The 14,993-nt window shown below is 31.3% G+C and overlaps 1 protein-coding gene across 1 annotated transcript; it reads left to right on the plus strand.

Annotated features, from left to right (window-relative positions):
• The first annotated feature begins 2,168 nt into the window (after positions 1-2,168).
• On the plus strand, positions 2,169-2,549 carry LOC117923897 (pentatricopeptide repeat-containing protein At3g62890-like). Its single transcript, XM_034842389.1, has one exon. It carries the CDS (start codon positions 2,169-2,171, stop codon positions 2,547-2,549), a length of 381 nt encoding a protein of 126 aa, XP_034698280.1.
• The last annotated feature ends 12,444 nt before the right edge of the window (positions 2,550-14,993 follow it).

Below are 14,993 nucleotides of genomic sequence, written 5' to 3' on the forward strand. Positions count from 1 at the left end.
AAAAAAAAAAAAAAAAGAGAACACCGCTCAAAATTCAAATTTATTATTGATTTTTTTAATATATATTTTTAAATGTTCTAAGATTCAAATAAAGCTTAAAAATACGGCTTTTTTTTAATATCTCCTATTCCGTATAAAAGGAATATAGCTCTATATTATTATGCCAATTAAATTATTATTATTATTTTTCATAGAATAAGATCTAGATGAGCTTTTATTTTTTATTTTTTTTATTTTCCATTAGAGAAATAACATAACTTAAGACACATGGACATAAAATATAGAAATTTAGATCTCATGCATTGATGTCATAATGTCATGATGAGTTAACATGAAAGGTACTTTAAAAATAAATAAATAAATAAAAAAGGAAAAAGAAGAAGAAGAAGTTGAAGAAAGTGATGAACGTGAAATATTTTAATCACAAGTCATTTCCCTGCTTTCTTAAAAGCTTAATGATTGTATGATAGAAGTTGCTTGGTGAGTTCCTCACTTCATTTTTCTTCTTTGTTTCCAAGCGTCCAAGGTAAGATAAAAAAAAATTGAGGAGAATAAGAATTTATTATTAAAAAGATAAGGAAAGGCAGAGGATATGGGAATGGAGATTTGTTGGGGGAATCTTGTCAAGTGGGAAGTGGGGCCTGATTCATTTTGGGGCTTCTTGTCCCTCCATCACCAGCATTGGACCTTTGAAGAATCAAAATACATGAACCCACATTTCTAGGTTGCTTTCATTCACAACCATCCATCTCTCCCGGCCCCCTCTTTTTGGTCTATCCTTCATTCAGATAATCTAGCCGCGTTTTAATACCAAAAAGAAAGAATATAAGTTTGGGTCTTTTCTCTTTCTAGTGCTAGAGTTGTATTTGGATTCTTACAAGAAATAATAATAATTTCTTTAGTTTTGATTTCTATTTTTTATCATGATCCCGTGAAATTCACTTCACTTCACTAATTATTACATCTTCCAATTTTAATTAGAATATTTTTTATTTTAAGGATTAAAGTTTTCTGTTTGGTTCTTAGAAAATGTAAAGAAAAAAAAATAGAAAGAAAAATTAGGAAAAGAAAATAAAAAATATATTTAAAGTCAATAAATTATTTTTATTTATTACTTCAAATTCATTTCACTTATTTTAACTCTTCGATATAGGTTATATTTGGTTCCTAAAAAATAAGAAGGAAAGAAAAAAATACCAAAGAAAATCATTTTCTCATGTTTAGTTTCATTATTGTAAATATAAAAGAAAATAAAATATAATTAATATAAATTAAAAATTCATATATTTTAAAATTATTTAATCTTTATATAATAGAAGAAAATAAGATAAATGAGTTTGAAGAAATTTTTAAAAATAATTTATTGACTTTGAATATATTTTTCATTTTTTTTCCTTCTACTTTTTCTTTTTATATTTTTTCTTCATATTTTCATTTAAATTTTCTGGACCAAACACAACCTAAATAATTTAAAAATATATAAATTTCTAACTAATTTTAATTATATTTTATTTATTTTTAATATTTTTCATAAGACAACCAAATAAGAGAAAATAATTTCCTTTAACAGTTTTTTCTTTGGAAAAATAGACAACCTTCAAAATTTTTATTGGTATTTTCACAAAATTCTCATATTATAGATATCGATAATTTTGATCATTTATGATGATTTTTAGCATGGGGAAAAATTGGATCTTTTATACCTATTTGCCCTTATTGTTTATACTTGTATAAACACTATGATGTAATAAAGTAACACTATGATATATATTTTTCAAAAAATTAAATATTAAAATAAAATTTTAGTAAGTAATTAATTTTAATTATCTTATTTTAAATTTGATTTAACGTCTAAACATATAAAACCATTATGAAAATTTTATAATAAGACCTTTCTTTAATCTTTTTGATAGTAATTAAATATAAGAAAAACATAAAGTTGTAAATAAAATTATACATATTTTAAAATAAAAAATAATTATTATTATTATAATTTTTTTTTTATATCAACACAGTCTGTCCTCCTTACACGTACTGTGGATTTCTAATAGGCACACGTTGAGAACGTCTTGGCTTATCAAAAAAATGAGACGATGAAAGAAAAATGAGGAACCTTATGAAGGTCAATGTCATCTCCAAGGTGCTAGGAGTGAGCGGAGCTGAAAGGCATGGTGCATTGGTTTGTGGCTGGTGACTGGTCACACCCGGAATCAAATAGGATATATGAGAAGTTGAATGAGATATACACAAGGCTGAAGAGTGCAATTGGGTATGCAGCAGAAACTGGGCATATGTTGTTGGACATGGAAGAGGAAGATAAAGAGCATGCTCTGGCTGTTCATAGTGAGAAGTCGGCCATTGCATATGGGCTACTACACTTGGATTCAAAGGAAGACATTAGGATTGTGAAGAACCTTAAAGTTTGCAGAGATTTTCACCATGTTAGCAAGCTGATTTCAAAAGTTTATGGTCGAGAGATTATTGTAAGGGATCGAAATCGGTTTCATCATTTTAAAGATGGTGAATGTTCCCGTCTTGATTTTTGGTAGAGTAGGTGTTAAATATTAAATATGAGTTTATTTATTATAATTTTAACTATTTGAGTAAGTGATTGCGGAAATAAAAATAACCCATCACAAAAAATTGTATTTGTAAAAAACATTTTAGGAAGAAAATAATAATTTTTTAGCATTTTATTAGACATAAGAGTGCTCACATGAGCTACTTCTTGTTTTATCGGTCTCATATATCTTGCCATGTTTTGTAAATATTACAGATATTGTAGTTTGCCTCGTGAGTCTGATACATTTTACTAAACTAAGATTTATTTTGGACAATACTTTATGCAATAAAAAAAAAAAAAGTGATTTTTGACTTTGGACGCTACAATTTTAAAAATGATTTTCAAAAAAAATAATTAAACACTTCATTTTTCAAAGAAAGTGCTCCAAATAACTCTCAGATTGTGATATTTATTCATTTTATTATTAATTAATAAAATTGATTTTTACTTTGCTTCTTTATCAAAATATCAATGTTCGTATATCAAGTTTTTATTCTACTATACAAACCTTAACAGTGGCGCATGATAAAATTTAATCAACTTTTAAATTGATTTTTAATTAAAAATAATAATAATTTTTACATATGATACTGGAATTTTTAGAAACTTACATTGAAAGGGTAATAGTTTTAAGAACAGTTTAAAAAATTGAAGTATAAAAAAAATTCATAATCTCAAATTTAATTTTTTTAAAAATAAATATGAGGTAAATTTATATGTTTTATACTTTTATAATGTACAATTTCTTATTACTTTCTATTTAAAAAAACAAAGAATAAGAAGTTTGTCTAAATAAATATTTATCTAATTTTTTTATTGGGATTTTTTTTTATTATTATCTTCAAACTTTTTCAAAAATACTCTTAGAAAATAAATTTATAGTTATTTTTTATAGTTAAACTTTGTTAGGGTATGACCAAAAAAAAAACCGATGTTTTTATTTATAAAACCTCTTTTTGCAAATTGCCTTAGATACAAGTGCTACTACTATAGCCTATATGAAAAATGGGTATTGCTTTGAATTCCACTAATATAACTACCAAAAGCCCAATAGGGAATACCCAGAGGGCGTGAGGGGGGATTTAAAAATTTAAAACAATACTTATATATTATACCTAGATAAATACTTGAATTTATGGTTGATTGATATCCAAAGATTATTTAGGGATAAAATCAACTAATTATTAATATCCAAAAGATAAATATTGAGATATGTTAGGGATAATGAAAATCACCAAAATAACTATCCTAACAAACTCAATAACAATATGAACATATCAATCAAAGGATATCTTGAGAGAAGTTAGGGATAATAATATTTGGTTATAAGAATAACCACTATAACCACCAAGATAACCGACCCAACAACCTCAAAAGCAAATTAATCAAATGCTCCAAACAAACTAATCAAGTAAAATATGTGTAGGAATAAATAGATATATATCTTTTAGAAAAACCCTACAAGATATTAGGGATAATCAATTTGACTTATTTTAGACCATTCAAACATAATATCAAATATAAAAGATATAAACAATGTGACACAAGATTTTTTACGTGAAAAAGCCCCACAAACTGTAGAGATAAAAAACCACAAGGTTTAAGATCTACCAATCTAAATCCATTATTTGAAATCAAGTTACATAGATTTACTTGGTTGCTTTATCTTAAAGACTTACTCTCTAGCACCTACAACTTGATCCACATTCGTAACGCGACAACTCCCTAGTAGATCCTTCAGACACTCCAAAGGAATTAAAGTCTTTAACCAACAATTCAAAGAATCAAATCATTGCATGAGAAATCGGGAATGGTGTGGCAATAAGGCTTTCTCACAATGAGTCCCTCTTTCAAGAAAAGTCTCTAATCTTTAAGATATCTATGATCTCCAATCTCTACACAATCTTTAACCCTCAAGGGGTTATAAGAGAGATATTTATAGGCAAAAACTATAAGAGTTTCGGTATCTCAAGTTTTCAAATCAGAGTTTGAATAAAATTCATCCAAACTACGTTTCTAAACTCAACAGGACTAACATGTCCACTTGAGTGGACTTGGACCGCTTGAGCAGTTCATACCACTTGAGTGGCCCTTACTTCTTGAAAAATCATTTTAAACACATTTTAAGTCCAAAAATGATATCAAACCTTTTTATACCTCAAAGAAACCTTATATGCCACAAGCCAAACCTTTTTAAATGTACCTGTGACTTCTTGGTTGGACAAATAGAATCTTTTTTATCTTCAATGGAGAGCAAGTCACTATCTAAAAAGACTTCTATGGTCAAACATTAATTGGAAAAAAATTGCAAACAAATTACACAAGACTCAATGTCTTAATAATCTTCTCCTTTGACAATTTTGTGACAAAACATTGTTACATAAACCCACCCGAAGTCTCATAATGGATTTTACATAACACACATTAACGCTCAATTAAAACTAAGCTAAGAGAATGTTTTGCAATGCTTGGTAGTACTTACCTTCCAACCCTGTAACTTGCACACATATAAAAAACTACACCAAAGGTAAAGTGGTGTAAGGGATAAAATAATATCGTGAAAACAAAACAAGATAGTTGGAGGTTTTGCTTGATGCCTTGTGAAAGCATGAAAAAGAACAAATTCATGTAACGACAATAAGGTACAAAGCAAAGCTTGAGAGGAATATAGATGTATGCAAATCAACTCAACAAAATAAAAGCTTGATAAGACACAATAGATCAACTAAGATGCCTAAAGGTCTTCATGGTTCCTTATTCAATTCCACAATCTTTAAGCATTTGTTTCATCTATAGGAGTTGCGTCTAATAGCTCACAACAGTAATAAACTTATCTTCGATAGTAGACAAGGATATAGAGTTTTGTTTCAACTAAGCCAAGACACAAGACAATCACTAATAAAAAACCAAGCACCAGATATGTTTTTTTTATCCTCAACATTTTCGGCCTAATTAGCGTCAGAATATCTAGCAATCACAAAATAAGAATCATAGGGATGCCACAAACCAAAATCAAGAGTCCCATTTATATAACAAATAATTATTTTAACAAACATTAAATGTAACTCTTTAGGGTTTGTTTGATAGCTAGCACAGACTCCAACACTAAAAGATATATCAAGACAACTCGCTGTGAGGTAGAGTAAGCTTCATATCATACTTCTATAAAGCTTTTGCTCAACATCTTTTCCAGATGCATCATTTCTAAGCTTAGTGGTATTACTCATAGGTGTCCTAGAGTGTTTGGAGGATTCTAGACCAAAATTTCTTAACTAACTCCCTAACATACTTGGATTGAGAAAGAAGGATTCCATTTTTCAGTTGCCTAATCTACAATCCTAGGAAGAAGGTTAATTCACCTACCATGCTCATCTTGCATTCAGTCTTCATCTCCTCGGCAAAACTAAGGTCAAGGTCGCTAGAGATAGCTCCAAAAACTATATCATCAAAATAAATATGAGCTACTAACAACTCATCATTACACCTATTTATAAACAAGGTTATGTCAACCCCCCCTCCCCCCCCTCTTTCAAACTTTTTCTCTAAAAGATAGGTTGTAAGCCTCTCATTTCAAGCTCTAGGAGCTTGCTTTAAACCTTAAAGGGCTTTCTTTAACCTATAGATACGATTGGGGAATTTCAAATCCTCGAATCCCTTAGGTTGCTTAACATAAACTTCTTCACTTAGAATCTCATTTAGAAATGCACTATTGACATCTATTTGATAAAGCTTTATCCTCAAGGAGCATGCTATTACCAAAAGTATCCTAATTGATTCTAATCTAGCTACATGTGCAAATGTCTCTTCATATTCAATCCCCTCTATCTGTGAGTATCCTTGGGTAACTAGTCTTGCTTTGTTTCTCATAATGACCCCATTATCATATTGTTTGTTCTTGAATATCCATTTTGTACCTATGACATGTTTATCTTTAGGCCTAGGGATTAAATACTACATATCATTCTTAGTGAATTGATTTAATTCTTCTTGAAGTGAGGTAGTCTAAGATTCATCTCTTAAAGCTTCCTCCACATTCTTTAGCTCTAATTGGGAGGTATAACACACAATATTCATCTCACTTAATCTTAATACCCATCCTTTAGGTTTTAAGCCCTTCCTAAACCTGTTTTTGGGTTTGATGCTTTGAGAGAATCAATCCTAACTTGTCTATCATTCCTAGAAATTCTCAAGAATTCACCAATTGAATTCTGGGTTATTGGAAGGACATGCATCCCCCTTAAAGGCTAAGGCGAATCCATTGGAGCTTTGGAGGTACTGCATCACAAACATGGATCACAATATAGGTATTGGAGGGTAAGTTTATATGATAAGTGGCAGGTAAATTTATGTATTTTAATGTCATATAGTGGATTATTATATTAGAGGTATCAAACTCTATGGTTTATTTTTTTCTCCATAGTTAGTGTGAAGCTTTTCCATGTAAAACTGATTATCTCTTATATGATTATGTTTACTTTGGATATATTCATATTATTATACATAATTCAATTGTTTTAAATTAACTTAAATCTTTCTCATAGGTTAATTTAGGTTAAGACTTTTGATTGTTATATTAAAATTTTTAATTTTTACCCATTCACCCCTTGTGGGTGCTATCCTACTAACACAAGGTTTTTCAAAACATAAAACATGTTTTGAAAGTTATTTCAAAAAATGTTTTGTAAAGATAAGTCATTTAAAAATCATTAAAAATTTGTTTTTAGCATTTTTTTTTTTAAATGCAAGCACTATTATAATTGAAAATGATCCAAAAAAGAAGGGTTACTGGTTTTGATTTTGGTGACAAATTGCCCGAACATTAACCTTCTATTATTTAGTACCTTAACAAACAAACAGATCAGCATTCTACTGAGACTATCACTACTAGCAAAACAATATCAAAAAAGTAATAGAATATTAGAATAATATCATATTTGTTTAAATAGATGTTGTGTTTAGTGGAATAATAAAGGTATAGATTAAGTTCAGTGGAATAATAAAGGGTTATTGTGGCCAATATCTCCCTACTAATATCACAAAGTGAAAAAAAATATATAGAAAATACACGAAAAATAAAATTATAATAAATATAAGTCTAGATCAAATAAATAAAAGCAACGGGTATTAAGAGAGATTTAGTTTAAAAAATAAATAAAAGACTCTTAGAAACAGACTTAGGGAACAAGAGTTTTACATAAATTGTGAATTTAAAAAGTAATCAATTAAATTGAAATTGATTAATAATAATAATAATTAAATATTAAGAATAATAATATTAACACAAAATATTATTGGGAATGTCAAGTTATAATTTTTTATAAAGAGCTAATAGCAGTAGTAATTTTTTTATGTGCATTTGGAATTTAAATGTTTCTTTGAAGGAAGGGAAATTAATGCAAATTTTGAAAAGGAAAATATTTTTTTTAATATGCTATTTTCAAATTATATTAAATATTATTTATTTCTCCACATGGATCAAATATATTTTGTGTGAAAAATATGTTAAATCATCTTTCATAATTTATAAGAAAAAAAAAACCTGGAGATATCATATTTTTGTGAGTTCAAATAAAAGGAGACAAATTGTTTAACTTCGGTTTGTTTGACCCAAGCTGACAAAGGTCCTTTGGTAGGAAATAATTGTATTGAATCTTAGTCTCTAAGGGTTTATTAAAACTTATACAGTTTTGCTTCATCCACCTTAAAAAGTAACATATTTGAGGCTACCCATTTGTAAAGCTCCACTTAATTGGCATTGTTTTTTACATCATAGTAACAGTATAATTTGATTTTGATTTTGATTTAATATAAAATTATTATTAATATAAATAATATTGGTTGAAAATTTTGAATATCTTAATATGTTTGAATTTCAAGATACTTTATGAAAGTGATTGCAAAATTATATCATTATTTGTATTCATATTTGAAATTTTTTTATTCATGAAATTATATCAATATTTTTATTCATTTTTATATAAATTGCGAATTTTGAAAGTAATTAATTAAATTGAAATTGATTAATAATAATAATAAATATTAAGAATAATAATAGTAATACAAAATATTATTAGAAATGTGAAACTATCATTTTAGTAAGATAACTAATTGTAATAGTTGTTTTTTACCTATGTTATGCTATGTAAGGTTTTAGTTTTTCAAGATTTAAATTCTTCAAGAATTTGAATACTTCTTCAAGATAAGGAAAATTAACACACAATATTATAAGAAATGTCAGAGTATAATTTTAGAAAAATAGCTAATTATAATAGTTGTTTTTGACCTATGTTATGTTGGTGAGGTTTAAGTTCTTCAAGATTTAATTTTTTTTAAGAATTTGAATGCTTCTTCCAAGTAAGGAAATTAGTACAGATTTTATGAAAGAAAAAATATTATTTTTGTATGTTATTTTGGAATTATATAAAATATTTTTTTACATGTATCAAATACATTTTGCATGAAAAATATGTTAGATCATGATCTTCGGGTTTTTTTTGTAGTAGAAAAATATGAAGATATTATATTTTTTTATAAGTTTGGATCAAATGAAACAAATTGTTTGGCTTTGGTTGATTGGCCCAAGTTGGTTTAAGAGAAATTGAAGCTGGGATTGGGTGAGTATTCATTGCAAATCCATCAATGGTGATGATTATTTTGATGAAGCAGAGCATGAGATTAGGTGTCTACCTATTTGCATGCTGACTAGGCTTATCCAACTTGTTGCTCTCTAATTTATGTTTACTAGCTTTATTTAGTGAATTTGAAAAGGTACCTATCGTGGTGCCAATAGACCTTTGAGTGGGAGTAAGGAAATCTTTTGTGACTTTTTTCTTTTGAATTATTAATCCAATTTAACTAATTACCCAAATTAATTACTTGTTCAATGAAGCCAATCCGTGAAGAATGTAAAAGGAACCATCCCAAATAAATATAAGTACTAGTACCAGTACTTCCCATTTGGATCCACTTCTTATTTTTAAAAATAGAAGTCAGTAATAACTTCTATATAAAAGACAGAAACTCTAAATAAAAAAAATGTTTAGATTATCTTATGTCCCTAAAAGTTATTTTTAAAAGATTTTAAAATTTAAGATAGTAAATTTTTTTGATATCTTCTATATAAATGTCATTTGTCGGTTGAATACCCTGTTCTTAGTGGGACGTTTGTGTGTGATGCTGCAGCTTTAGAAGCTTTTAAGGGGCTATTATTGTGACTCTCTGAGGGGCTTCTTGCTGAACAGGGCATTTCCTTTTGCTTATAGTACACCATATTTTTCTTCTGTTGCTTTTATGGATAAGCTCTTTGGATTTTAATATTTGATATTAGCAGTAGCTTTCACTAATACTATATATCATCCAATATCTTCTATCTTTTTCTGAAAAAAAGTTCTTTTTGAAAATTTCCAGTAATATGGGGACAAATTAACAAAGACTAATCATGATGTAAATCTGCGACCAATTGAAGAGTACAACGTCTATGGATTGTCAACTCTGATACTCTTAAAAAATGGACAGGAAGTTCCAAAAAGCATAAGGGAATGTGAAATTACAAAAACCAAGCTAAAAGAATATGTGGTGGATGCTCTTTTGGAGTCGATATTAGTAGCATAGTCCACTTCTAGATTACAAAAAATTTGTTGTGTAATCATCTCCTTCTTTGTATATTAATTCTTATCCTAATTCATTTGTGTTGAGTAAAACCAGCCTTGAACTAGGGACTATTAGAGCATAAACTAAACCAAAAAAAGACAACCAGTTTGCAAGAACTTCTCTTAGGAATAAAACCAAACAGCTTGTACACAATCAACCAAGATTAAGAACATAAGAGAATTATCGTGGTTCGATCAACTTGATCTACATCCACAGTGATTTCCTGAAGCCTTTAATAAACTGTACCAACCAAAATTTACACAAGAACAAAAAACAAAGAAATTACAGTTTTTCCCAAGAACCCTCATCACCTCTGTTTCTTTCTTTCTATACCGAAACAAACCTGGGGTTATGGATTTCAAAGCTCTCTTCTTTTCTTGCTCTCTATTATGTACAATTGAATGCCCTCTAATAAGTTTTCCCGAGTCTGCTCTTTATGTGACAGTCCAAACCTCTAACTAACTAACAATACTCCCAACCATTATTTCCTACCCAAGTCAGTAAGCTTTATTGTTTGTTAGTTGAGCTTAGTTAGTAGCCTTGCCACTTGTCACTTGATAGTTGGCAAACTCTACAAAACTCCACCTTGACAACCTATTAAGTGACAAGTGCTTGAACTACCTTTAGGTCTCAGTATTTTCCCTAATGGGAAGTCTTTAGCAGTCTCCCATGTTGACCAAATTCAAATAGTGTTTGAACTTAGTCACATTTAGAGACTTGGTCAACATGTCGGATGGGCTGTCTTTAGTAGGAACTTTTCCAACTCCAATCTCTCCTACAACAATGATATCTCTCACAAAGTGCAGTCTTACATCAATATGTTTGGACCTTTCGTGGAAGGATTGATTCTTGGCTAAATGGATTGCACTTTGGTTATCACAATATACAACAACTTTACCTTTGTACATGGCTAATTCTTCTGTAATACCCTTAAGCCAAATTGCCTCCTTCACAGCCTTTATCATTGCCATGTATTCAACTTCAGTGGTGAAAAGAGCTACCATTGGTTGAAGGTTGGCCTTCCAATTCATTGCTCCTCTAAACACTGTGAATACATATCTAGTAAGAGACTTTCTGATGTCAATGTTCCCAGCATAATCAGCATCTACAAACCCTTGTAACTGAGTTCCTAACTGACTATTACCTCCATAAACCAGCCCCAAGCATTTAGTACCAACTAAGTATTGAAAAACCACTTTATTGCTTGCCAATGTGGTTTTCCAGGACAGCTCATGTATCTACTTATCATGCTAACCGCATATGCAAGATCAGGCCGAGAACACACCATAGTGTACATCACACTGCCCACCATGCTAGCATAAGGTATCATTTCCATAAACCTTTTCTCTTCATGAGTCTCGGGTGCTTGTGTTATGGAAAGTCTAAAATGTTGTCCTAGAGGAGTAGTCACTATCTTTACATTATTCATCTCAAATTTTCTTAGTACCTTTGAGATGTATGACTTTTGAGAAAGCCTAAGTACCCTCTTGCTCCTGTTTCTTTCTATCTCCATTCCCAAAATCCTCTTGGTTGAACCAAGATCTTTCATTTCAAATTCAGCCTTAAGCATCTCTTTGATCTGCTCAAAGTGCTTTCTTTCCTTACATGCCACCAGCATGTCATCCACATATAGTAAAAGATATACCATGCTGCCTTCAGTTAGCTTAAATATACATATCCATCATGGTTGCTCCGATTGAAACCAATATCTAGCATGTACTTATCAAATCTCTTATACCATTGCCTAGGTGATTGCTTTAGGCCATAAAAAGATTTCTTAAGTAAACATACCTGACCATCCTTGATTCCTTCTCCAAAGCCTTCAGGTGGTTGCATATAGATCAGCTCATCAAGTTCTCCATGCAAGAATGCTGTCTTCACATCCAGTTGATCCAACTCCAAGTCTTCATGAACTACAAAAGCCAGTAGCAATCGGATTGAACTGTGTTTGACTATAGGAGAAAACATCTCATTATAGTCAACACCTTCCTTTTGTTGAAACCCCTTAGCCACCAACTTTGCCTTGTACCTTGGAGCCTCCTCCCCTAGTGTCCCTTATTTTCTTTTGAAAACCCACTTGGGGCCTACTAGCTTTCGGTCCTTAGGTTTAGTGACCAATTCCAAAGTCTCATTTTTCCTAAAGAGATCCATCTCCTCTTATATAGCTTTTACCCATTGATCAGCCTCATTGCTATTGATGGCTTCTTGGTACATTTTTGGCTCCATATCCATTATTTCTTCAGCTACACTAAATGCAAATGCTTTCATCTCAACTTGGCCATACCTCTTGGGAGGTTTGACTTGTCTTTTCTCCATGTCTCTTGCTAGACTATAGGATTCAGCCCTTGAGTTAGTTCATCTTGTCTTTCCTGTACTGTTTCTTCTTGAACTGTCTCTGATGAAGTCTCTGTAGACTTTTCAGGTTGCAAATTCTCATGTTCCACCACAAACTATAACTAATCTGACCCTATCACATCTTTGGCTAGAGTTTGTTTTGACATATCTTACTCATTAAAAGTCACGTCTCTGCTAATTATACACTTTCCTTTGCCTTGTGTTTCTATCTACAACTTGTAATCTTTAACTCCTTTCGGATACCCCAAGAAATTACACTTTACAGCCCGTGGTTCTAACTTATCTCGTTTTGGTGTGTACATAAGCTGTGCATCCAAAAACTTTGAGATGTTGATAATCTGCAGCTTTTCCAATCCACTTTTCTTGAGGGGTTTTGAATTGTAATGCTGATGATGGGCTCCTATTGATCAAATGGACAGTCGTTTCTATAGCCTCAACCTAGAAAACCTTTGACAATCCTAAACTTAACAGCATACATCTCACCCTCTCCAAAATGGTCCTATTCATGCGCTCAGCTAGGCCATTTTGTTGAGGTGTATATCTGACAATTCTATGTGTAACTATGCCTTCCTTTTGACAAAATGAATTAAAATCATTTGATAAGAATTCAAGCCCATTATTTGTTCTCAACTTCTTCACTTTTCTACCTACTTGAGTTTCAACCAGAATTTTCCACTCTTTGAACTTTAGGAAGGTCTCGTTTTTATTTTTAAGAAAATAAATCCACACTTTCCTATAGTAATCATCAATAAGAGTTAAGAAGTACCTTGCTCCACCTAACGACGGTACCCGTGATGGTCCCCACAAGTCAGAGTGTATATAGTCCAGCTGGTTTTGTGTTTCATGTACTGCTTTGGCAAACTTCACCCTTGTAGCCTTGCTAAACACGCAATGTTCACAAAAAGGCAAATATGTCAGCTTGTAGTTTCCCAACACCCCTTGCTTTTGTAGCTCTTGTAGTCTCCTGTGGTTGATGTGACCAAGCCTCTAATGACATAGCTTGGTTATCCCCACATCCTCCTTCAACACAGTAAAAACCTTTCTTGTCACAGTCTAGCCTATAAGGGTATACAACCCATTTTTAATTGTCCCTTTCATGACAGTAAGTGAGCCTCTAGCCACTCTCAAAGAGTTAGGTTCTGACTTGAATGTATATCCTGACTTGTCCAACATTCCAAGTGAGATAAGGTTCCTTTTTAACTCGGGTATATACCTGACATCTTCAAGAACTCTTTCAATGCCATCATAGTGCTTGATCCTAACAATACCAATCCCAAGAATCTTGCAATGTTTATTATTGCCCAATAAAACATGACCTCCATCAACTTCTTTAAAGTCTTCAAACCAAGCTTTGATAGGACACATGTGAAAAGAGCACCCTGATTCAAGTATCCACTCCTTGCCCAAGTCCACATCTACCATATTCAGCACCTCAAAACTGTCATATCCATCCAAAATCACAACAGCATCACCCTCATTCACAATTTTCTTGATTGTGTTTTGTCTCCTATTTGAGCAATCCTTCTTGAAGTGTCCTTCCTTATGACATATAAAACACTTGAACTTCTTGGTCTTGGATTTTGATCTAGCCTTTGAATTCTTGCCCTTCTTTTCTCGTTTGTCAGATCTACCCCTGATGTTTAAACCCTCACCCGTCTCATCCTTGGATTCTTCTTGTTTCTGTAATTCTCTAGCATGCAAAATGGACTGCACCTCATCAAAGGTCAGGCTGTCTTTCCCATACATTATGGTCTCTTTCATGTTAGTATATGATGCATCTAAAGAAGTCAGTGACAGAATTGCTTTTTCTTCATCTGATACTATGATATCAATATTTTCCAAATCCAAGATTATCTTATTGAAGTGAGCAAGATGCTCTTCAATTGACATACCCGAGGTCATCTTGAATGTGTATAACTTGATCTTCTTATGTAATCAGTTTGCTAATGACTTGGTCATGTATAGGCTCTCGAGCTTGAGCCACAACTCACCTGCAAACTTTGCTTTGACCACCTCTCTCAGCATAGTATCACCTAAAGAAAGAATGATGGCACTGTGAGTTTTCTCCAACATTTCTGTCTTCTCCTTTTCTTACATGGTATTGGGCAGGTTTCTTTCTCCAAGTAAGGCATCTTAGAGCCCCTGTTGAACCAGAAATGCCCTCACCTTTAGTCTCCATAACTCGAAATCATTTTTGCCTTTAAACTTTTCTACATCGAACTTTGCAGTCCCCATTATAGCCCAAAGGCTCTGATACCAATTGTCGAGTAAAACCAGCCTTGAACTAGGGACTATTAGAGCATAAACTAAACCAAAAAAAGACAACTAGTTTGCAAGAACTTCTCTTAGGAATAAAATCAAACAACTTGTACGCAATCAACCAAGATCAAGAACATAAGAGAATTATCATGGTTCGATCAACTTG

Source organism: Vitis riparia, chromosome 10 (genome assembly GCF_004353265.1).
Source record: "Vitis riparia cultivar Riparia Gloire de Montpellier isolate 1030 chromosome 10, EGFV_Vit.rip_1.0, whole genome shotgun sequence".
NCBI lineage: Eukaryota > Viridiplantae > Streptophyta > Magnoliopsida > Vitales > Vitaceae > Vitis > Vitis riparia.

Excerpts from the sequence above, each read along its gene's own strand:
- LOC117923897 (XM_034842389.1), top strand. The coding sequence starts at position 2,169 with ATGGTGCATTGGTTTGTGGCTGGTGACTGGTCACACCCGGAATCAAAT.